General features: G+C 46.8%; 1 protein-coding gene across 5 annotated transcripts in view; it reads left to right on the forward strand.

Annotated features, from left to right (window-relative positions):
- The window catches only part of LAYN (layilin), a 36,344-nt gene continuing 10,808 nt past the window's right edge, over window positions 1-25,536 (forward strand). The window contains exons 1-4 of one of the 5 annotated variants that reach the window (XM_077249772.1): window positions 10-42; window positions 1,019-2,766; window positions 9,230-9,250; window positions 12,037-12,334. In XM_077249772.1, the coding sequence (XP_077105887.1) occupies window positions 2,688-2,766; window positions 9,230-9,250; window positions 12,037-12,334 (398 nt within the window). In that variant the 5' untranslated portion in view covers window positions 10-42; window positions 1,019-2,687. Of the gene's footprint in view, window positions 43-1,018; window positions 2,767-7,696; window positions 8,078-8,101; window positions 8,293-9,229; window positions 9,251-12,036; window positions 12,335-25,536 lie in introns of those variants that run through there. The other 4 variants (XM_077249775.1, XM_077249773.1, XM_077249774.1 and 1 more) reach the window with 4 other exon arrangements.

Raw genomic sequence — 25,536 nt, forward strand, 5'->3', positions numbered from 1 at the left:
GAGGACTACCTTAGCATCATTGCTAGAGCACCAAAAAAAGAGGTGAGTGGTGTCTATTTATATATACACTCACTGGCCACTTTATTAGGTACACCTGTCCAACTTCTTGTTAACACTTAATTTCTAATCAGCCAATCACATGGCGGCAACTCAGTGCATTTAGGCATGTAGACATGGTCAAGACAATCTCCTGCAGTTCAAACCGAGCATCAGTATGGGGAAGAAAGGTGATTTGAGTGCCTTTGAACGTGGCATGGTTGTTGGTGCCAGAAGGGCTGGTCTGAGTATTTCAGAAACTGCTGATCTACTGGGATTTTCACGCACAACCATCTCTAGGGTTTACAGAGAATGGTCCGAAAAAGAAAAAAAATCCAGTGAGCGGCAGTTCTGTGGGCGGAAATGCCTTGTTGATGCCAGAGGTCAGAGGAGAATGGGCAGACTGGTTCGAGCTGATAGAAAGGCAACAGTGACTCAAATCGCCACCCGTTACAACCAAGGTAGGCCTAAGAGCATCTCTGAACGCACAGTGCATCGAACTTTGAGGCAGATGGGCTACAGCAGCAGAAGACCACACCGGGTACCACTCCTTTCAGCTAAGAACAGGAAACTGAGGCTACAATTTGTACAAGCTCATCGAAATTGGACAGTAGAAGATTGGAAAAACGTTGCTTGGTCTGATGAGTCTCGATTTCTGCTGCGACATTCGGATGGTAGGGTCAGAATTTGGCGTAAACAACATGAAAGCATGGATCCATCCTGCCTTGTATGGAGCATCTTTGGGATGTGCAGCCGACAAATCTGCGGCAACTGTGTGATGCCATCATGTCAATATGGACCAAAATCTCTGAGGAATGTTTCCAGCACCTTGTTGAATCTATGCCACGAAGAATTGAGGCAGTTCTGAAGGCAAAAGGGGGTCCAACCCGTTACTAGCATGGTGTACCTAATAAAGTGGCCGGTGAGTGTATATATTATTATTATTATTATTATTTGCGGCTGTTTTTATTTTTTTCCCCAGAAGTTGGAGAACTCCTTTACCAGTAAAGTTTTGCTTTAAGATGTTTTTACAGTTAAAAACTTTTTGAAGCCTTTTGAACGGCCTCCATGAATAGCTCCTTTCACGCTCCCATCCCCGCCGCTTCATAAACAGCAGGATCATCTGCACTCACTCTGTTTTCTGGCTTCGCTACGCAGACATTCGCTCTGCAGCAGGGGAAAAAGGAAATAGTGTTCCAGCTCATGAATACGCTCAGCCAAAGATAGAAAAAGAGAGGATTGCAGGGTGCGGAGACATTCGGCGGCCGGGTCCTCCTGCTTCCTACCACACTCTGCATGAGATCTGCTGAGCCGAGCGCTTAACGTCTCTCTTTCTTAGGATTTCAGGGCTTCATTCACCCCCCAGAAGCTTCGGGTTCATGGACATTTTTGCTGAGTAAGTTTTCCATGGAGAAAAGTTAACGGTCAGTGTGGGCACTGTGGCTTTCTGCTGACACAGCCCAGTGCGGAGAGAAAAATGGCCATTTTTTGTAAATGCTAAAGAGGACCGAAGGATCAATATCTGTCTTCATCCCCGGAGCAGCTGCCTTAAGATTTATTTCTTCTACCCAAGGATGTGATGATTTAATGACTGGTGGCTTATCTAAGTTAGAGGGGAAGATCATTCTGCATCTGCTGCATCTTCTTAGAAACTCCTGCTCTGTAGCAATCATTCGGATGTAGCAGAGCAGGACACCAAAAACAAGCTTAGCTCTGCTACCTCAACAAAATCAGTCTTGGCTCTGCTACCTTGACTCATTTTTTGAGAACAAAAACAAACTTGGCTCTGCTAGCTTGATAAAGATCAACCGTGTTCGAAACTCGTCGCTTGCTCTTGTTCTTGTCCACCATTTTTTAATTGTTTTTTGATGGAATAAAGATTACTCTGAAAATTTTACCAGAAGCTGGAACAATTTTTCTTCTTGTTGCATCTGCTACACCAACTTGTCTTTCGAGAACATTTTAGATTAAAAAAATCAGAGTGTTCGATTCCAGCTCTATTTTATGGATCAATTTATGTTTTGTCCAATATCACCCGGGCTAATTTCCAGTAACGTCTCCAAGATTTAAGGCGTAATCGATAGTCTGACCATTGATAAGAACAATGTGATCAATAGATTTCCATCACGGACTAGGGTCAATGAGCAGGACGCGGATTCTCACTACCTTATATAAAGGAGGATTATCGTCCAGGAACCAGATATCACCTGTCCGTTGACGTGAGCAGAGCGATCTGAATATATCGTGCATGTCAGCGACTCCTCAAGCTGCTGTTCGGAGGAATCAATCCGGTTTTAAGAAGTCGCTGCTTTCAAGTAATTAAAATGACAGCACTGAGCGGAGCGACTCCTGACGAGGGCTCACTCTAATGAAGCAGGAACAACCTGCTGCCCGGATTGGTTTGGCCGAGGTTGGATCCTGCCCTCCAGCAATGTGTCACATAGACTAGTATTGATCACCCTACAGTGGCGCTCTCTTTATTCGGTGCCGGGGCTAGTGTGCACACTGCCCTACAGATCACTGCATCAATGCCAGGAGGGATGGAGGATCAGCTGCCTGCTCGCCACATCTGGACTCTCTGAACATCCGCGCTCTCCACCTGCTTCTTCTGGGCACTTCATACACAGGACACCAACCACAAGGGACCAGTAATGATGGATCTGCTCCCAGCTCTCCTCACCATTGTCTGGGTCTGTCTCCACTGGTGTAGAGGAACCAGGCTGCAGAGTGGTGAGTGCAAAGGAATATGGACAGGACTCATCAGATCTATCAATCATCTATCTAATAACTATCTAAAATCTATCTGTTATATACCTAATATCTATCTATAGCTCTATCTATTATATATCTATCATCTATTATCTATCTATCATCTATGTATTATCTATCTATTTATCTCTATCTATTATCTATCTATTATCTATCATCTATCTATTATCTATCTCTATTATCTATTTATCTCTATCTACAATCTATCTATTATCTATATCTATTATCTTTTATCTATCTATTATCTATAGCTCTATCTATCTCTTATCTATCTATTATCTATCTATAGCTCTATCTATCTATTATCTATCTATCATCTATTATCTATCTATTCTCTATCTTTTATCTCTATTATCTATCTATTATTTATCTATGTATTATCTATCTATAGCGCTATCTATCTATTATCTATCTATCATCTATTATCTATCTATCATCTATCTATTATCTATTTATTTCTATCTATCATCTAACTATCTATTATCTATCTATCTATCTATCTATCTATCTATCTATCTATCTATCTCTATCTATTTATCTCTATCTATTATCTATATCTATTATCTATCTATTATCTATCATCTATTATCTATCTATTATCTATCTATCATCTATCTATTATCTATCTCTATCTATTATCTATCTATTATCTATCTATCTATATCTATTGTGGTGAAACGCTACCTGAGTGGGTAGGGGAACACTCACTTGGCACGGGATTCAATCACTCAGGCAGGATTTCTCCACTTAAGTCAGTCTATTTGGTTTATTAAATGTCATAAACCACATAACTTAAACATTTCATTATACACATCAACGGAACATATTAACTATCGACAGTCTTGTTCCAATGGCAGATCCGTGTCTGCCCGTAACCCCTTGTTATCTGGAGTTACCTTACAGGAGCTTTCGGCTCCACACACTGACTCCTGCCAATGCTGGTTCACAGGGGAAAGCTGCCTCAGGGTAAGTGCACACGTTCAGGATTTCTTGCAGAAATTTCCTGACAAAAAAACGGATATTTCTGCCAGAAATCAGCATGCGTTTTTTTCGCGTTTTTTGCGTTTTTGCACGTGTTTTTTTTCCGGAGCTTTCCCAATGCATTAAATAGGAGGAAAAACGCAAAAAATCCTCAAAATTAATGAACATGCTGCTTTTTTTTTTACCGCGATGCATTTTTTTCTTGGAAAAAAAAACGTATCATGTGCACAAAAATTGCGGAATGCATTCTAAATGATAGGATGCATATGTATGCGTATTTTTATTGTGAAAAAACGCGAAAAATCTTGAACGTGTGCACATACCCTTACTGGGATCACCGTCCTTGTGACCAGGGCACCTCGGATAGTCCAGACCCACAGTAGGAACGGTAGCTTCACCAACACAGAAACTGTCTCAGGCTCTGTAGATACAGCCTCTCCATGTGCTTCCAGGAAGTCCAGTCACAGGCACTTCCAACACACAGGCCATCAGTCCATGATCTTACCAGGTGCTTGCAGGACTCCAGTCCATCCCAGGACAATCCAACACTCTGAGCATACAGGTCCACAGTCTCTCTAGGTGCTTCCAGGACATCTCCACTCACAGGAGACTCCAACACCGACCGTCCACGGGCTCTCAGGTGCTTCCAGGAAGACTCCACTCACAGGAGCTTCCAACACCGACCGTCCACGTCCACGGTCTCTCAGGTGCTTCCAGGAAGACTCCACTCACAGGAGTTTCCAACACTGACCGTTCAGGACCTTGCACATGGACCATACAGATCCATACACTCTGACCATGTGACCAGACCTCAGTCACATTATATGGTTGTAACCACTCTCCTAGGTGGGAATATGTGGGGTTAGCCAGTCCCGCCCAGCTCACCAGCTAACCCTATAAGCCCGCCCTTATAAGAAAACACAACAAACTCTTGTGGAACTATAAGTCCCAGCATAACCATATCATTTTTGGGCTTAGAGAGCACCTCTGCGACACATACCGGCCATTTGCAATCCTGCCGGACTTTGTCTCATCACCATAATTATGCCTCCAAGCGCATCCTGAAGCACACACACAGCGCCCCCTGGCTGTAACATGGGTTACCGCTCCACACTATCTATTATCTATCTATATCAATCTATTATCTATCTATCATCTATCTATTATCTATATATCTATTATCTACCTCACATGTATAGTGCCATGGAAGAAATGGTGCTATAATCTATATATATAATTGTCTAAGGGTCACTTCCGTCTGTCTGTCCTGTCTGTCTGTCTGTCACGGATATTCATTGGTCGCGGCCTCTGTCTGTCATGGAATCCAAGTCGCTGATTGGTCGTGGCAAAACGCCCACGACCAATCAGCGACGCGCACAGTCCGGAAGAAAATGGCCGCTCCTTACTCCCCGCACTTACTGCCCGGCGCCCGCATACTCCCCTCCGGTCGCCGCTCACACAGGGTTAATGCCGACGATAGCGGACCGCGTTATGCCGCGGGTAACGCACTCCGTAATCGCCGCTATTAACCCTGTGTGTCCCCAGTTTTTTACTATTGACGCTGCCTATGAGGCATCAATAGTAAAAAAAATGTAATGTTAAAAATAATAAAAAAACAAAAAACCTGCTATACTCACACTCCGTAGTCCGCCGAGCTGCTCGCACCGGCCGCCATCTTCCGTTCCCGGCGCTGCATTGCGAAATTACCCAGAAGACTTAGCGGTCTTGCGAGACCGCTAAGTCTTCTGGGTAATTTCGCAATGCATCCTGGGAACGGAAGATGGCGGCCGGCGCGAGCAGCTTGGCGGAGCTTCTGTGGATCCCAAGCGTCGGTAACCGCTTCCTGGATCCAAGCACCAACGGAAGGTGAGTATATAACTATTTTTTATTTTAATTTTTATTTTTTTTTTACAGGGATATCATGCCCACATTGCTATATATGTGGGCTGCGCAATATACTACGTGGGCTGCGCAATATACTACGTGGGCTGCGCAATATATTACGTGGGATGCGCAATATACAACGTGGGCTGCGCAATATACAACGGGCTGCGCAATATACTAAGTGGGCTGCGCAATATACAGCGGGCTGGGCAATATACAACGTGGGCTGGGCAATATACAACGTGGGCTGGGCAATATACAACGTGGGCTGGGCAATATACAACGTGGGCTGCGCAATATACAACGGGCTGCGCAATATATTAAGTGGGCTGTGCAATATACTAAGTGGGCTGCGCAATATACTAAGTGCGCTGCGCAATATACTAAGTGGGCTGCGCAATATACAACGGGCTGGGCAATATACAACGTGGGCTGGGCAATATACAATGTGGGCTGCGCAATATACTAAGTGGGCTGCGCAATATACTAAGTGGGCTGCGCAATATACTAAGTGGGCTGCGCAATATACTAAGTGGGCTGCGCAATATACTAAGTGGGCTGGGCAATATACAATGTGGGCTGCGCAATATACAACGGGCTGGGCAATATACAACGTGGGCTGGGCAATATACAATGTGGGCTGCGCAATGTACAACGTGGGCTGCGCAATGTACAACGTGGGCTGCGCAATATACTACGTGGGCTGCGCAATATACTACGTGGGCTGCGCAATATACTACGTGGGCTGCGCAATATACAACGTGGGCTGCGCAATATACAACGTGGGCTGCGCAATGTACTACGTGGGCTGCGCAATGTACTACGTGGGCTGCGCAATATACAACGTGGGCTGCGCAATATACAACGTGGGCTGCGCAATATACTACGTGGACTGCGCAATATACTACGTGGGCTGCGCAATATACAACGTGGGCTATGCAATATACTACGTGGGCTGCGCAATATACAACGTGGGCTGCGCAATATACTACATGGACTGCGCAATATGCAACGTGGCCTGCGCAATATACTACTTGGACTGCGCAATATACTACGTGGGCTGCGCAATATACAACGTGGCCTGCGCAATATACTACGTGGCCTGCGCAATATACTATGTGATACTACGTGGCCTGCGCAATATACAACGTGAGCTGCGCAATGTACTACGTGGGCTGCGCAATGTACTACATGGGCTGCGCAATGTACTGCGTTGGCTGCGCAATATACAACGTGGCCTGTGCAATATACTACGTGGCCTGCTCAATATACTACGTGGCCTGCGCAATATACAACGTGGGCTGCGCAATATACAACATGGTCTGCGCAATGTACTACGTGGGCCGCGCAATGTACTGCATGGGCTGCGCAATGTACTGCGTGGGCTGCGCAATGTACTGCGCGGGCTGCGCAATGTACTGCGTGGGCTGTGCAATATACTGCGTGAGCTGTGCTATACACTACGCATACATAATATTCTAGAATACCCGATGCGTTAGAATCGGGCCACCATCTACTAATAAATAATCTATCTATCTATCTATCTATCTATCTATCTATCTATCTATCTATCTATCTATCTATCTATCTATCTATCTATCTATCTATCCTATCTATCTATCTATTATTTATCTATCTATCTATCTATCTATCTATCTATCTATCTATCTATCTAATATATACCTATTATCTATTTATTATCTATTATATACCATTATCTGTCTGTCTATCAACATCGGTTTCAGTAATCACATAGCCATTATAGAACATTCCTTGTCTTTATCATTATTAGACCATTGGACAGAGCAGAGACCCCCAGCATGGGATCCCCCTGTAACACCCAGTATGGTGCAGCTCTTTTCCCTGGTGGAATGTCAGCATCCATAGAAATCCCTCTAACCCCCCTCACGCCTCAGCAGTTCTATATAAACCCTGCAGTTTAGCAGCAATTTCTCACTTAATATTAGATATTTGCTGCAGGACCCCGACAGTTTGTGTCTCCAGAGCCCCCCCCCACGCTATTCTGTGTCGTCCTAACCAGACAGTGAAATCCTCACTTCCCGGCACTTTATATTCAGGCCTTGGCCTCTTGTGAAAAGGATCATTTATTCGCCTGCTGAACTCTTGGCCTTGGAAGAAATGCAATAATAAAATCTGCTTCCTGCTTCACGGTCTGAAAAGTCGTCAGTTTTTGGAAAAACGTTTTCAGGGTCTTTATATGGGATGATCTTCCATCCGGTCACAAAGGAGCTAAACATCTTGTGGTGCAGAGGACAGGCGCCTGCACAGACTGAGGAAGACCCTGCTGAAAAGTGATCTGTGCTCCTCCTGGGGTCTGGAGACCAGATGTACTACAGGGTCCCTACACCAGTGGTCCCCAACTTTCGGCTGTCGGGGCATGCTGGAGGTAGGTGACGGCTGCCCTATATTATAAGTTACAGAAGGTGTAGCCCTAACTCCTATAGTGGGTGACCTCTGACCGATACACTCTGTAATTGGACATCAAAGGATTCACATCCGATGATGGCCCCTTTCGGTCTCCTGAACAATAAGACATCATCACTCAAGGTCCAAGAGGAGACCACTAGGGCGACTGCCCCCGAGTGATGGGGGTTAGAACTGGTGAGTATCACTTAAACTTTTTGTAATATTCATTGCCTTAAAAAAGTCAGTTGGACATCCCCTTTAAGGCCCTTATGCACAGTAGATTAAAGTAAGCCAGACCCATCGATTTCGGCGGAGCCCACTGTGAAGGTCTCCTAATTGTCACCTGATGGTAATGACGGTGGGGCAAAAAGAAGGATCGGGCATGTTGAGTTTTCAGTTCCTGATCCTCCGTAGTCCCTGGAGATTAGCTGCAGCCAGTGGTGTTTGGCGTCAGCGTACCCCATACTGTGCCGAACACGTGCACACTCACCAATCCCGCGCCCATGTCTGATCCTGGAGTTGTCCCGCCTTGTGTCTGACCCCTACTTCACTATTAGGCAGACTGGTAAGAAGTTACGGACAGAAACTGGAGGGTGCGATTTCAGGATCTGACTACACAGAGTTTATTTGTTGTCTGTTTCCATGGAGACACATGGGAGTGCAAAGGAGCTGTGGAAAGAAAACAAAGATTTTTTCAGAGCGGGGTCACCAATGGCTGAGGAGCAGAAGGTAGAAAAGTCACCATCGCTCTGTTGACCCATAACTGCAGAGTCTAGACCATCTCTGGCATAACATCAGCACAAACACTGTGCCCCCAGAGAGCTTCATGGCCGAGCAGCTGCATGCAGCCGTACATCACCAAGCACAATGTCGAGCGTCAGATGGAGTGGTGTAAAGCCGCCACCACTGGAATTTGGACGAGTTCTGTGCAGTGATGGATCGCACTTCTCTATCTGCCTCTGATGGACGTATCAGTGACTGGTGCCGATCTCACTGACCAGGTGATAGGTTCAGACAGAGTCGCTTGGCCCCCGGTAGCACCCCCTAATGCCGCTCGTTAATACTTTGTGACGCATTGGAATGATCATTGATACTAATATCGTATGTTCTCTGTCTCATTGCTTTCCATTAGTGGATATGACGCATAGACCAGGTAGGTGACTTTTTCCAATTTTTTGTTTCATTTTTTTTTTATTTACTTATATATTTTTTTATTTTGCTCGATCTCTTCTAGTGATAAAACAATTAAAGGGAAGTTTCACAGGCTACTTCTTAAAGGAGATGCCTCATCGGAGAAAATTCTTTTAAAAATGTGGCCGCTTCGTAGGCAGAAAATGCTGATTTTATAATACAAGGGGGGCTTGAGTCTGCCAAAATGGGAACTGGTTGTGTAGAGTTGACTTATCCTGAGGAATCCTGAGTGGGAGATGTATGAGCCATTGCCTTTAACTACCTCCACGTTCAGTGTATGTCGGCAGCTCATGCATTCACATAAACCGTGCTGCCGAGAATATGTAACGTGTATGAGCACCATCCGACTGTATCAATGATTGGTCGCCCCCCCCACAATCTGCATTTGCTCTTTTAATATCGGTGATTGATCTTATTGTTCTGATCAGGTTTTTGTGTTAAATGTTTTTGTTTTTTCATTTTCTACATTTTTTTTCCCAAATCACGATCTGTATTAAAAATAAAAATTAGAAATCTTGCCCTTTTCACACCGACCACTGCAGCTTTTTTTTACTCTAACTTCCTTTTGTTTCAGGAAACAACACATGTACATTAGCAGCAATGAACAGACCCTGACCCCATCTTTTGTATTGAAATATCTGTGCAAAAATCAATGTGAAAGGATGGGAGGGGGTGAGCTGTGACATCACCTATTGTGAATGGTGGATCCTGTGTTATCTACCGTATATAGAGGTGATATCAGTCATTGTACAGGAGGAGGAGGTGAGCTGTGACATCACCTATTGTAAATGGTGGATCCTGTGTTATCTACTGTATATAGAGGTGAGCTGTGACATCACCTATTGTGAATGGTGGTTCCTGTGTTATCTGCTTTATATAGAGGTATTATCAGTCATTGTACAGGAGGAGGTGATCTGTGACATCACCTATTTTGAATAGTGGATCCTGTGTTTACTACTGTATATAGAGGTGTTATCAGTCATTGTACAGGAGGAGGAGGAGGAGGTGAGCTGTGACATCACCTATTATGAGTGGTGGATCCTGTGTTTACTACTGTATATAGAGGTGTTATCAGTCATTGTACAGGAGGAGGAGGTGAGCTGTGACATCACCTATTATGAGTGGTGGATCCTGTGTTATCTACTGTATATAAATGTGTTATCAGTCATTGTACAGGAGGAGGAGGAGGTGAGCTGTTACATCACATATTGTGAATGGTGGATCCTGTGTTATCTACTGTATATAGAGGTGTTATCAGTCATTGTATAGGAGGAAGAGGTGAGCTGTGACATCACCTATAGTGAATGGTGGATCCTGTGTTATCTGCTGTATATAGAGGTGTTATCAGCCATTGTACAGGAGGAGGAGGAGGTGAGTTGTGATATCACCTATTGTGAATGGTGGATCCTGTGTTATCTACCTTATATAGACGTGTTATCAGTCATTGTACAGGAGGAGGAGGTGAGCTGTGACATCACCTATTGTGAATGGTGGATCCTGTGTTATCTACCGTATATAGAGGTGATATCAGTCATTGTACAGGAGGAGGAGGTGAGCTGTGACATCACCTATTGTAAATGGTGGATCCTGTGTTATGTACTGTATATAGAGGTGTTATCAGTCATTGTGCAGGAGGAGGAGGTGAGCTGTGACATCACCTATTGTGAATGGTGGATCCTGTGTTATCTACTGTATATAGAGGTGTTATCAGTCATTGTATAGGAGGGGAGGAGGTGAGCTGTGACATCACCTATTGTGAATGGTGGATCCTGTGTTATCTACTGTATATAGAGATGTTATCAGTCATTGTATAGGAGGAGGAGATGAGCTGTGACATCACCTATTGTGAATGGTGGATCCTGTGTTATCTACTGTATATAGTGGTGTTATTAGTCATTGTACAGGAGGAGGAGGTGAGCTGTGACATCATCTTTTGTGAATGGTGGATCCTGTGTTATCTGCTGTATATAGAGGTGTTATCAGTCATTGTACAGGAGGAGGAGGTGAGCTGTGACATCACCTACTGTTAATGGTGGATCCTGTGTTATCTACTGTATATAGAGGTGTTATCAGTCATTGTACAGGAGGAGGAGGTGAGCTGTGACATCGCCTATTGTAAATGGTGGATCCTGTGTTATCTACTGTATATAGAGGTGTTATCAGTCATTGTACAGGAGGAGGAGGTGAGCTGTGACATCACCTATTGTGAATGGTGGATCCTGTGTTATCTACTGTATATAGAGGTGTTATCAGTCATTTTACAGGAGGAGGAGGTGAGCTGTGACATCGCCTATTGTAAATGGTGGATCCTGTGTTATCTACTGTATATAGAGGTGTTATCAGTCATTGTACAGGAGGAGGAGGTGAGCTGTGACATCACTTATTGTAAATGGTGGATCCTGTGTTATCTGCTGTATATAGAGATTTTATCAGTCATTGTACAGGAGGAGGAGGTGTGCTGTGACAACACCTATTGTGAATGCTGGATCCTGTGTTATTAGGTGTATAGAAGTGCTACCTGTCATTGTAATCCTGTCTCTGATGATAAGGAGCCTGCTGAAAACTCTTTATGAAAAAACAGGAGATATGAGTCTAAAATGCACCCAGTGGTCCATGTGAAAATTGCAAGACTACTAAATTTGTTTTTAATGAAGAGCGTAATAAGAAAAATAAACATTACCAAAAATATTTAAAAGATACATATCACAGCAGCACCAGGCATAAAAATTAATTCTCTCTCTGTCGTAGGGCAAATTGTCTGCAAGCAAGGCACACAGAAGCCATGCTATAAAATCATTTACTTCCATGATACGTCGAGGCGGTTGTCCTTCCAGGAAGCGCAGGACGAATGTAGACGAGATGGGGGCGACCTGATGACTATAAAGTCCGAAGCCGAGCAGAAGTTCATCCAGATTCTCATCCAGAGTCTCACCGCCTCTGACGGGGATTTCTGGCTCGGCCTCCGGAGAATTGAGGATGAATCACCGAGTTCGAGCGACTGTCAGAGTCTTTATTCCTGGGTGGATGGCAGCAAGCCGACATTTTGGTAAGTCTACACGCCCGGCGTCCATCCCCTTTTCTGATATTTTGTAGTGGAGTCCAAAACTGCAGGAAAGTTCTAAACCTGCGGAGGCCGACTGGTGGCCTGGAGGCACAACGCCATCACAGGGTGCCGATGCATCGCCATGGCCTGAACCCCCATATGGTATGAATAATGTCAGCACATAAAAAACAAGCCCCCAAGCAGCTCCAAAGGCCAAAAAAATAAAAAATGGCGACAAAAAAAATACAATAATTTTTTTCTACAAAGTTCTCAATTTTTAAGCCACTAAAATATAAAAAAATATGTTTTTTTACGAACAATTGACACCCCCCAAAAAACAATGAATTAATTGGGGTTATTTTCCATTATTTTCCCCCCATTTGGATTTTTGTTTCTTATTCTCCAGCACATTATATAGTACCGTAACAACACGAATACCGTCATTTAACACTACAACTCGTCCAGTAAATGACAGGCTCTAACATGGCGATGTCAACAAATACATAAAAAAGTTATGGGTCTTGGAAGAGAGGAAGAAAAAAAAGCAAACAGCAAAAATAAGAAAATCGACCGCCCCTTGCTCTACGCCGTGCACTAAACAGCTAGGAAATTAGGCTTAAATGACTGAAAGTAAAAATAAAAACTAACCGTGAGAAACGTGCTGTTTTTGCTGTGTGGTTTGTGCACAGTTTCTAGCACAAGGTAACACTAGAAGTCCATGCCAGGCTGCATGTGTTCAGGATCAGCGCCAGACCACAGCTGCACTGCCATTACCGGAACAGACTGGGGACGCTGCGGAGACATAATACATGGAAAAGAGTCAACAGCTGGATAATAAAACACACTGTATGGTCAGCCCAAAATATCTTATATATAATAATATCACACACACTAAACCATACACATAATTCACACATATATACACACTACATACACATAACACACCATACACATCACACATACATCCACACACACATGCATGCCACACCATACACTCATATATACACATCACACATACATCCACACATATATGTGGATCGCCCCCAAGGGCAGTGGGGTACTCGGTACCCGGTCCTTCGGTTCACAGGGGGATGTCACAGTGGCAGACCCGGTCCGTGGCCCTGGGACGTCCATATTAAAGGGAAAAGGTCTTTAAAGGGATAGTTTGTGACGCCACCTGTGGTATTCGGTCAGGGTGACAGACGCTGCTAAGGGGTCCGCTGGGGTGATGTTATGGCAGCTAGATGGTATACCTTCCCACAGGTGAAGCATGTCCCCAGGGCTTTCCAGTGTGTAGATGGTGGATGGTGTGAGGCGCAGTGAAGAATGAGGACACAAAGTTGCAGTCTCTTTACCTTTTACTGAAGGTTTCAGCATCCACAGTCCAGAGCACCAGACCACAGGGTAGGCAGGGTCCGGCCGTTTTGGAGGCAAGTCCAGCGTTCCCTTATCCAGGTAGAAATCAGTAGCCTTCCTCAAGCGCCGTGGTGTTGTAGTCCCTTACTGCTAAGGGTACCTTCACATTAAGCGACGCTGCAGCGATAGCGACAACGATGCCGATCGCTGCAGCGTCGCTGTTTGATCGCTGGAGAGCTGTCACACAGACCGCTCTCCAGCAACCAACGATGCCGAGGTCCCTGGGTAACCAGGGTAAACATCGGGTTACTAAGCGCAGGGCCGCGCTTAGTAACCCGATGTTTACCCTGGTTACCAGCGTAAAATGTAAAAAAAACAAACAGCACATACTTACATTCGCGTCCCCCGGCGTCCGCTTCCGGCACTGACTGAGCGCCGGCCCTAACAGCAGAGCGGTGACGTCACCGCTGTGCTGTACTTTCACTTTCACTTTACGGCGCTCAGTCTGTGTGGGAAGCGGACGCCGGGGGACGCGAAGGTAAGTATGTACTGTTTGTTTTTTTTACATTTTACACTGGTAACCAGGGTAAACATCGGGTTACTAAGCGCGGCCCTGCGCTTAGTAACCCGATGTTTACCCTGGTTACCAGTGTAAAACATCGCTGGTATCGTTGCTTTTGGTGTCAAACACGACGATAAACGCCGGTCTGACGACCAAATAAAGTTCTGAACTTTGTTCAACGACCAGCGATATCACAGCAGGATCCTGATCGCTGCTGCCTGTCAAACTAAACGATATCGCTAGCCAGAACGCTGCAACGTCACGGATCGCTAGCGATATCGTTTAGTGTGAAGGTACCTTAAGCTTCTCATAAGGTCCTCACAGATGTTGTAGATGTTATGTCTCTCTCTCTGTCCCTCAGATGGATAGGACAAACCCGTATGACCAGTGGCTTGAGGCGTTTTACAGGGACTCTATCATGCCCCAGCCTCTAAGAGTTGCCACCTTGCATCCTTGGTGTAGGGTGGGCAGGTAACGTGAAGTTAGCTGTCCTGCCGGTCTCTGGAGCAAGGCATAAAGGACTGTTGCTCCCTCGGTGTTCCGGCTACCGGGATCCTGCGCCTCAGAAGGAGGCAGCCTGTGTAGGGCAGAACTCCTTCTGGTATCCACTCCTTTGCTATGACTTCTTCACTCTCACTACAATACAGTTCTCTTTCAATGTCTCTTTCTAGAAGCTGCCGCACTTAGGGCATGCACAGCTCCGTGTCCTTCTGTCTCGATCTCTGACAGGCTCCCGCCCCTGTTAGGGACCAACTACCTGAGCGAAGCTCGCCAGCAACTGTCTATCTTCCTCCCCAGGTCACCAGTTTTACCTAAGTGTGAGGAGTGCCCTAGTAAATAGGAGCAGGGCTCCCCCTGGCGGCCTGAAGTGCGAAATGTGTTGCATGTTTGTGATACCTGGATTCAGTTGTCTTTCTTTGCCTCCAAACGTAACATCACTCTAGAGGAGAACGATATTACTGCACTCCCCCCGTTAAATCCAGTACTCCCGGACTGGGAAAAGAAATCAACAATACATTAGCAAAAGACATACAAATTTTTAAATGCAATGAAACAAGTTAATGTAACTGATGCTTCCCTTTATGAGAGCTGAGAACACTTAAACTTTGCATAATAAACATATTTACATTGTGCGCGCGCGACTTAGTCATTAAACAATTTAGCAAAACAGTACTTTAACTAACTATGAAGTGCAATTACCCATACAGGTATACTGTACTATCTTAAAATTTTAAAGAGCAAATCAACGTTTTTCTTTATTCTTCTTCACATGCAGGACTGTCTATCTACCCCCACGGGCTCGCTGCATTTTCCTCCTCTTCATTTTACTCAAAAGTGCATTCTATTAAACATTTTTATATCATCTATCTCAATTTCAATTTTATTATCATTCTCTAAGTTTCTAACTACATACTATCGACTATGTAAACATCATTCTATCTATTATATTCAAAACTAATTCTGGCGAAGTGCAACAATTCACATCCCCTTTAAGGATTCAAACAACTTCATGAGGTAGTGCAAAGTATTCAAGTCAATTATCAACTCTAAAACAGCAGGAACTTTCACAATGTCATCAGGAACAGGCTCTTCACAAAGCTCTTATTGTAAAACCAGTAGGGAGCACCTTTAAGAAGGTGCAAACTATTTACAGCAAAGTTGGTGAGCCATTCACTGTCCATGACTCCAGCGTCTTTAACGGGAGGCAACTTGCAAACTAAGGATCCCTTTAACACGGGACCCCTTTTAGGAATAACCCTGGTCGGGTTCAGAACTTGGAATCCTCCTATAACTTAGGACCCCTTTAAGACATAACCCTAGACGGGTTTAAAGCAGCAAAAAGAGTTAAAGGACTATGTACAATCTGTTCAAGTTTTGTGGGCTTAAGTAGACGGTTTCCATGGCTGCTCTTGGCACTGGATTCTTCCTGGCCTGGGAAGAGTTGGATCCAAAACCACACCTGGCGCCAGGTAAATGCCATGAGTTCGTCGATCATGGATGGTCAAGTCATGCGCAGCGACAGAAGTTTGCGTAGCTTGCGTATGGGTGTTAACTACAGCGGAAGTAGCGGCGGTTGTCTCAGTGGTAGTGGTTATACGCGCAGTGGGGGTTGTGTCGGTTTGTGGGTTTGCCGGTAGTTTAACTACTGTAGCACCGGAGACGGTTTCTCGGGCACTAGGTGGTGCTATGAATGATGCACATCTCCCAACATCCTGGGCATGCCAGTCGTTTTCATTCCGATAACGAGTGTAAACTACAACATACCCTGGGTATAGATCTTGGTCCGAGTATCCCTCTCCAAGGTGAGGTTCCACCTCGTCCTTGGTGACGTGGACCTGTACCGGTAGTCCAATTTCCTGAATGAAGCCCTTCCCTTTTTGAAGATGGAAGACCACTACTACACCCCATCTCATTGGGGGGCTGTCCTGTATTTCGCATCGGACTTTTCGTTCCTCTTCCCTCCTCCACTGCGATATCAAGCACAAACTATATTCCTCCCAAAGGAGGATTCTGACATGGGGCCCATTCAGTCCAGCTCTCAGGGCGTAGTCTGGGAAAAGAGCCGTCAGGGTTTTGGCAGTGGTAGCAGGTGCTGAAGTATGGTTGGTGGCGGAGGAAGGAGCGCTCGCTAGAGCGGGAGCGGTTACTGGGGCAGGGTTGTTTTCGGTACCTGCACTTGATGCGTCCCCTCCTACGCCTGTCCGCTCCGCCGACGAGGATACTGGGATCAGCTGTCGTCCGGACCGCGACTCTTTCACGGCGTTCTGTCTGCATAGGGCCGGCTACCTTGTCTCCGCCGTCGCCACCCCGTTGCCCAGGGACCGGCAGTTCAGCTCTCCCACTGACGGCTCCAAGGAGTCCACATCCTCCAGCGGCGGTAGGTCTGGGTACTCCCCTCGTTGCAGTGGATTGCGTTGGATCGGGTCGTTCTCTTTCGGATACCCGTTGGTCGCCATCTCTGCTCCATTCTGGGCCTTTTCCCGCTCTCTCCTCCGGGGCGGTTTCTTTTTCTTTGTCTCCTCCCTTCATTGAGGATCAAGAGGCGGATCTCGGCTGCTGACGGACACTTCCCCAAGGTACAGAAATATTTAGATTGGGCGGCCATTTTCTTTTGCGCTCTCAGTTTGTTCACATATTAAAGGGAAAAGGTCTTTAAAGGGATAGTTTGTGACGCCATCTGTGGTATTCGGTCAGGGTGACAGACGCTGCTAAGGGTCCGCTGGGGTGGTGTTATGGCAGCTAGATGGTATACTTTCCCACAGGTCAAGTATGTCCCCAGGACTTCCCAGTGTGTAGATGGTGGATGGTGAGAGGCGCAGTGAAGAACGAGGACACAAGGTTGCAGTCTCTTTACCTTTTACTGAAGGTTTCAGCATCCACAGTCCAGGGCACCAGATCACAGGGCAGGCAGAGTCCGGCCGGTTTGGAGGCAAGCCCAGAGTTCCCTTATCCAGGTATAAATCAGTAGCCTTCCTCTAGCGCCATGGTGTTGTGATACCTTACTGCTAAGCTTCTCATAAGGTCCTCACAACTGTTGTAGATGTTATGTCTCTCTCCCTGTCCCCCAGATGATAGGACAAACCCGCATGACCGGTGGCTTGAGGCGTTTTACAGGGACTCTATCATGCCCCAGCCTCTAAGAATTGCCACCTTGCCTCCTGGGTGTAGGGCGGATAGGTAACGTGAAATTAGCTGTCCTGCCAGTCTCTGGAGCAAGGCATAAAGGACTGTTGCTCCCTCGGTGTTCCAGCTACCGGGATCCTGCGCCTCAGAAGGAGGCAGCCTGTGTAGGGCAGAACTCCTTCTGGTATCCACTCCTTTGCTATGACTTCTTCACCCTCTCTACAATACAGTTCTCTTTCAATGTCTCTTTCTAGAAGCTGCCGCATTTAGGGCATGCACAGCTCCGTGTCCTTCTGTCTCAATCTCTGACAGGCTCCCACCCCTGCCAGGGACCAACTACCTGAGCGAAGCTCAGCCAGCAACTGCCTAACTTCCTCCCCAGGTCACCAGTTTTACCTAAGTGTGAGGAGTGTCCTAGTAAATAGGAGCAGGGCTCCCCCTGGCGGCCTGGAGTGCGAAATGTGTTGCATGTTTGTGATACCTGGAGTCAGTTGTCCTTCTTTGCCTCCAAACGTAACATCACTCCCCCCTAGAGGAGAACGATATTACTGCAATGACCAGGACCCTGGGGCGCTGCATATACACACTACATACACATAACACACCACACACATATACACACTACATACACATAACACACCATACACATCACACATACATCCACACACATGCATCCCACACCATACACACATATACACATCACACACACACATATATACACACATGCATCCCACACCATACACATAACATACACACCACACTCTACATACACACATATATACACACTACATACACATAACACACCATACACACATCACACATACATCCACACACACATGCATCCCACACATGCATGTATTATTATTATACATTTTTATAGCACCATTTATTCCATTGCGCTTTAGATGTGAAAAGGGGCAAATATAGACAAGTACAATAAACATGAGCAAAAAACAAGGCACACACAAGTACACGAGGAGAGAGGACCCTGCCCGCGAGGGCTCACAGTCTGCAGGGGATGGGTGAGGACACAGTAGGAGAGGGTAGAGCTGGTTGTGTGGCGGTTCAGTAGGTTGAGGATCACCATACACATAAACACCATACACATAAACACACACCATACGCACATATATACACACAACACACCATATACACAGCACACATATATTCACACACATGCATCCCACACCATACACATAACACACACCATACACACATATATACACATAACATACCATATACACAGCACACATACATCCACACACACATGCATCCAACACCATACATATAACACACACCATACACACATATATACACACACTATATACACATCACAAATCATACTTGGACAAGTGCAGTGCCCCAGAGTCCTGGTCGTTGCAGTACTGTGGCTCCGCCGCTAAGGGGGGCTATGGTACGTCTGATGGCACTGAAGGAGTTCATCTAACCAGGTATCACAGACACCAATACATTTCACAGTCGGGCCTCCAGGGGGAGCTAAGGGTACTATTCATTAGGCCACTCCTCACATACTGGTAAAACTGGGGGTCAGACAGGAAGTTAGAGAGAAAGCTGACTGGGTTGGAACCAGACAACACCTGGTGGCAGAGGGTGTTGTAGGGGAAGATTCGGTAGGGTCCCTGTCAGGTTTGGGACCCTGACAGAGGCCTGGCAACGAGAAAGAACGTCACAGGACCGTGCCTGCTCAGCATAGCGGCGGTGCCCTAAGAAAGGATCAGAAGCGAGATATATTGTGCTGAGTGAGAAACGAGATCAAAGCAAGAAGGAGAATCCCAGTAGGAGTCGTGCTGTAAGACCGAGGCAACATCCTACTGAGGCGCACAGCCGGCGTCCGGAACGCCGAGGAAGTATTTCTATATATAGGTTCAGGCAATACTTCAAACCAACGGCAGGACAGTCAGTCATAGGCGGGCTGTCTCACCTAAATCACCTAAGAAGACATAGGGGGCAACCTGTGGAGAGGGGCGACTCTAGGGTCCCGGAAGAGCTCCGAGCCTACCCGTCATACGCGTGCGTCCCAACCATAACACCGGGAGGGACGGATTAGCAGAACATCATCTAATCGAGTTGTGAGGGAACACGAGAAACAGACACAACAGTTGTGGGGACTATCCCGTAAGCACAGCAGGGGAGGACCACAACACATAGCGCTAGCAGGAAGGCACAGATTTCCACCTGCAAAGGGAACTCTGGAGGTGCCATCGGACCGGCCGGACTTGCGCAGCCTGATTAACCGTATTCCGGATTGAGGACTCAGAGATCTTCAGTAAAAAGGTAAAGAGACTGCACCCCTGTGTCCTCATTATTAACTGCGACCTGCACCACACCGCAACCTCACTACCACACTTTCACTGGACGCCCCTCAGCAGGGTCACGGACCGGGTCTAGCCACCATGACCACCCCCCAGAATAGAGACTCAGAGGCCCGGTACTGGGTACCCCTCGGCCCTGCGGCAGGATCTACTTAAGCCTGAAGAATCGGGTCATGTGTGCCTTGGAACTGTGATTTACTGTGCTTGGACTGTACTTTATTGCAAAGACTGTGTGTTGCCATTTACCGCCAAAAGTTCCCGCCAAAAGTCGCCGCCATTGCAGCGCCACAGGGAGCGCAGAGGAAGAAGAAGGGCGTGCCATGGGAGGAGACTACCAAAGCGGCGCCAGAAGTAGCGACCGCCTTCTCCGACTCCTGCTGCGAGAGGACGACCTACCCAGCAGCAGAGGAGAACCGCCCCCTGATTTGCAACGGCGGGAACGAGGTGAAGAAGGAGCCCGACCTTGGAGAAATGGCGGAGCCAGGTGCATGCGTTGCCCCCGAATGCCAGACAGCGACGATGAGCAGCAAGTGCCCGAGCAACGGTGAGGTGATCCCGGCTTGCCCTCACCCATCAGAGGCGGACTCGCATCCACCGCCGGTGAGGGACCTGAACTCCTTGGAGCCGCCAGTGGAGGACCCGGGCCTACCTATCCCAGCCACGGAGCCATGGAGGGCGGAGCCACATCAAGAGGCCACTCCGGAAGAGCCGCAGTCCAGGCTGCAGCCGATTCCAGTGTCCTCGTCAACGGAACAGATCGACATCGGTGGAATCACATCAGGCGCAGGTATGGACGGCACCCCTACTCCCCCGGCCGATTCTGCTCTCCCGACCGATCCGGCTCCCCTGACCGATCCCGCTCCTGTGACCGCTCCTCACCCCAGCAACAATAACCGTTCCCTCTCAGTGGAGCGGGTAGTCCTCACCCCCGACGCGATTGGAAAGCTGGTACCTCCATTACCGACCAAGATGGGGGAACCCATAGATGTAGGCCCGGACGGGGTGATCCTCCGGTGGGACACCCCTTGGAACGAGCCGTATGGAGCTCCGGGGGAGAGCCTCACCCTTGCTGTGCTCACTTGGGAACAGTATAGACAATGTCTGATCCAACACTGGAAAAACCGAGATGGAACAGAACAATCTGATATGCCGAAGACGCAACGCAGGAAGCCTGCGCACAACAGGAACGACGTGGTAAAGCGGGGGACTGTGCTAGCCTTCCACCCGAAGAGGGGTTGGGGCTCCATACAGGAACCGGGACTACCAACTGACGTCTTCGTTACTAGCTACAACGTAAAAACTCCCTGCTGCAGTCGAGATGGTGACCCATTGCAAAGGGGGGATCAGGTGACCTACACTCGCCGCCGGAATGCACAAGGATAGTGCGCTCGGAATGTCCACCGGTGTGAGCCTGAGGGAGCTTCACCTGTTGCTGCGACCCCGATTGATCTAGATTTGACAGATCTCGTAACTATCACCACCGTCCGCCTTGTAGCAGCCGCCGAGCTTGCAAGCAGGGTTAGCCTTCAAATCCAGACACCGGCTGATCTGATGGCACCTGAGAGACCAACTACCAGCACAGGTGCTGCCTCGGTCGGGGATAGAAGACCACCCCCTGCACAGCCACCATCAGAGTAAGCAAGAATGCTTTAATGATTGTAAATAGTTAACTGTTTCTGCTGTTTTGCTGCTAAAACCCGTCTAGGGTTAACTCTTAAAGGGATCCCTTTGTTGACCTGGGATCCCTATTGTTTCTTATTTTTGTTTGTTTTCCATTTTTGCACCAGTTACCAAGAACTGCCGAATCATGAACAATGCATGATACAAACTCCTTGTATATAGTTTGCACCTTCTTAAAGGTGCTCTCTACTGGTTTTATATAAAAGACGGACTCTTTGCGAAGATACGGTTCTTGGAACTTGTACTGGAGTCCTTGCTGCATACGGACTTGCAGCTTGAGAAGTTGCACTACTTCATAGAGACTTGGTCCCCTCTTAAAGGGGATGTTCACATCCTGCACTTATGAACAGTGTTGCCTTAAGATGGTTGAATGGCAATAATGTCTTGAAAAGAAAGTATTGATGATGTTGATATGTGAAAGTTAAATGTAACCAACTAGTTGATTGTAAGAAATGTTCAATAATGTTAATAGAAGAATGAGGACAGGAAGTGAACCCGTAGGGGTTAGTAGTGAGTCCTCCTAGGAGCCATATAGAGATGGCTCAGTGCTCTTAAACTGAAAGAAAAATGATATGTTCTATACTGTGTATAGTAGTGGAAGGACAGTAAGCTCGGGCGGAAAGGAGCGGTCCTGTAGCAGAAAGGAGAGGCAGTAGGTCTGGAGCGGTTAGGACAGGCGGTCCTGCAGATTTAAAGAAGGAGAATGCATAAAAGTTAATTAGCCTTATATGTGATATAAGAAGGTCTTTAGTGGATTTAGCGAGTACGTCCTTAAAGGCAATGTTAAATTATTGTTCGAAATTTTGCACTTACTAGAATACCCGGTTGGGTAAGAAAAGTTATTTATAGTAAAGTTATTTAAAAAGTATTTAACCATGTTTGTAACGTTCAAGTGTCCTCACCTCCCATAAAGGGAAGCTCTGTTAAAAAGTTGACTTGTACTTGCATTTTCAAAATTGTATGTCTTTTTGCTGACACGTATTGTTGTTTTCTTCCCAGTCCAGGAGTACTGGATTTAACCGGGGGGGAGTGCAGCGCCCCAGAGTCCTGGTCGTTGCAGTACTGTGGCTCCGCCGCTAAGGGGGGCTATGGTATGTCTGATGGCACTGAAGGAGTTCATCTGACCAGGTATCACAGACACCAATACATTTCACAGCCGGGCCTCCAGGGGGAGCTAAGGGTTCTATTTATTAGGCCACTCCTCACATACTGGTAAAACTGGGGGTCAGGCAGGAAGTTAGGGAGAAAGCTGACTGGGTTGGAACCAGACAACACCTGGTGGCAGAGGGTGTTGTAGGGGAAGATTCGGTAGGGTCCCTGTCAGGTTTGGGACCCTGACAGAGGCCTGGCAACGAGAAAGAACGTCACGGGACCGTGCCTGCTCAGCATAGCGGCGGTGCCCTAAGAAAGGATCAGAAGCGAGATATATTGTGCTGAGTGAGAAACGAGATCAAAGCAAGAAGGAGAATCCCAGTAGGAGTCGTGCTGTAAGACCGAGGCAACATCCTACTGAGGCGCACAGCCGGCGTCCGGAACGCCGAGGAAGTATTTCTATATATAGGTTCAGGCAATACTTCAAACCAACGGCAGGACAGTCAGTCATAGGCGGGCTGTCTCACCTAAATCACCTAAGAAGACATAGGGGGCAACCTGTGGAGAGGGGCGACTCTAGGGTCCCGGAAGAGCTCCGAGCCTACCCATCATACGGGTGCGTCCCAACCATAACACCGGGAGGGACGGATTAGCAGAACATCATCTAATCGAGTTGTGAGGGAACACGAGAAACAGACACAACAGTTGTGGGGACTATCCCGTAAGCACAGCAGGGGAGGACCACAACACACGCGCTAGCAGGAAGGCACAGATTTCCACCTGCAAAGGGAACTCTGGAGGTGCCATCGGACCGGCCGGACTTGCGCAGCCTGGTTAACCGTATTCCGGATTGAGGACTCAGAGATCTTCAGTAAAAAGGTAAAGAGACTGCACCCCTGTGTCCTCGTTATTAACTGCGACCTACACCACACCGCAACCTCACTACCACACTTTCACTGGACGCCCCTCAGCAGGGTCACGGACCGGGTCTAGCCACCGTGACCACCCCCCAGAATAGAGACTCAGAGGCCCGGTACCAGGTACCCCTCGGCCCTGCGGCAGTGGGGGCGCTCCACATACATGCACACACACACGCATCATACACTGTACACACACCTCAGGATACATACACATAACACACTACTCTATACACACACACATATATATATACTAGGTGGTGGCCCGATTCTAACGCATCGGGTATTCTAGAATATGTATGTATATAGCACAGGCCACGTAGTATATAGGAGCCATGTAGTATATAGCAGACAAATAGTACGTGGCCTGTGCTATATAGTATGTGGCTGCTATATACATACATATTGTAGAATACCTGATGCGTTAATACAGGCCACGCAATATATAACAGTGGCCACGCAGTATATAACACAGCCCAAACAGTATATAACACAGCCCACGTACTATATAACAGGCCACGCAGTATATAGCAGCCACGTAGTATATAACACAGGCGACGTAGTATATAACACAGGCCACGCAATATATAGCACAGCCCATGCAGTACAAAACACAGGCCACATAGTATGTAATACTGGCCACGTAGTATATAGCAGCCATGTAGTATATAACACTGCCCACATAGTATATAGCACTGCCCACGTAGCATATAGCAGCCATGTAGTATATAGTACTGCCCACGTAGTATATAGCTGCCATGTAGTACTGTATATAGTACTGTCCATGTAGTATATAGCAGCCATGTAGTATATAGTACTGCCCACGTAGTATATAGCAGCCATGTAGTATATAGTACTACCCACGTAGTATATAGCAGCCATGTAGTATATAGTACTGCCCACGTAGTATATAGCAGCCATGTAGTATATAGTACTGCCCACATAGTGTATAGCAGCCATGTAGTATATAGTACTGCCCACGTAGTATATAGCAGCCATGTACTATATAGTACTGCCCACGTAGTATATAGCAGCCATGTAGTATAGTACTGCCCACGTAGTATATAGCAGGCATGTAGTATATAGTACTGTCCACGTAGTATATAGCATGCATTTAGTATATAGTACTGCCCACGTAGTATATAGCAGCTATGTAGTATATAGTACTGCCCACGTAGTATATAGCAGTCATGTAGTATATAGTACTGCCCACGTAGTGTATAGCAGCCATGTAGTATATAACGCAGCCCACGCAGTATTTAGCAGTGTGGGCACCATATCCCTGTTAAAAAAAATAATTAAAATAAAAAATAGTTACATACTCACCTCCTGGGATCCAACGGCGTGCTGGCGACGTGCGCGCGGCTGCCGCCATCTACCGTTCCCAGGATGCATTGCGAAATTACCCAGAAGACTTAGCGGTCTAATTTTGCAATGCATCTCTGGGACCGGAAACTGGCGGAAGGCGCGAGCGCATCCTCGGACTACGGAGGGTGAGTATAGCAGGTTTTTTTTTTTATTATTATTATTTTTAACATTAGATTTTTTTACTATTGATGCTGCATAGGCAGCATCAATAGTAAAACGTTGGGGACACACAGGGTTAATAACAGCGGTAACGTAGTGCGTAACCCACGGCAT

This window comes from Ranitomeya variabilis, chromosome 4 (assembly GCF_051348905.1).
Source record: "Ranitomeya variabilis isolate aRanVar5 chromosome 4, aRanVar5.hap1, whole genome shotgun sequence".
Classification (NCBI taxonomy): domain Eukaryota; kingdom Metazoa; phylum Chordata; class Amphibia; order Anura; family Dendrobatidae; genus Ranitomeya; species Ranitomeya variabilis.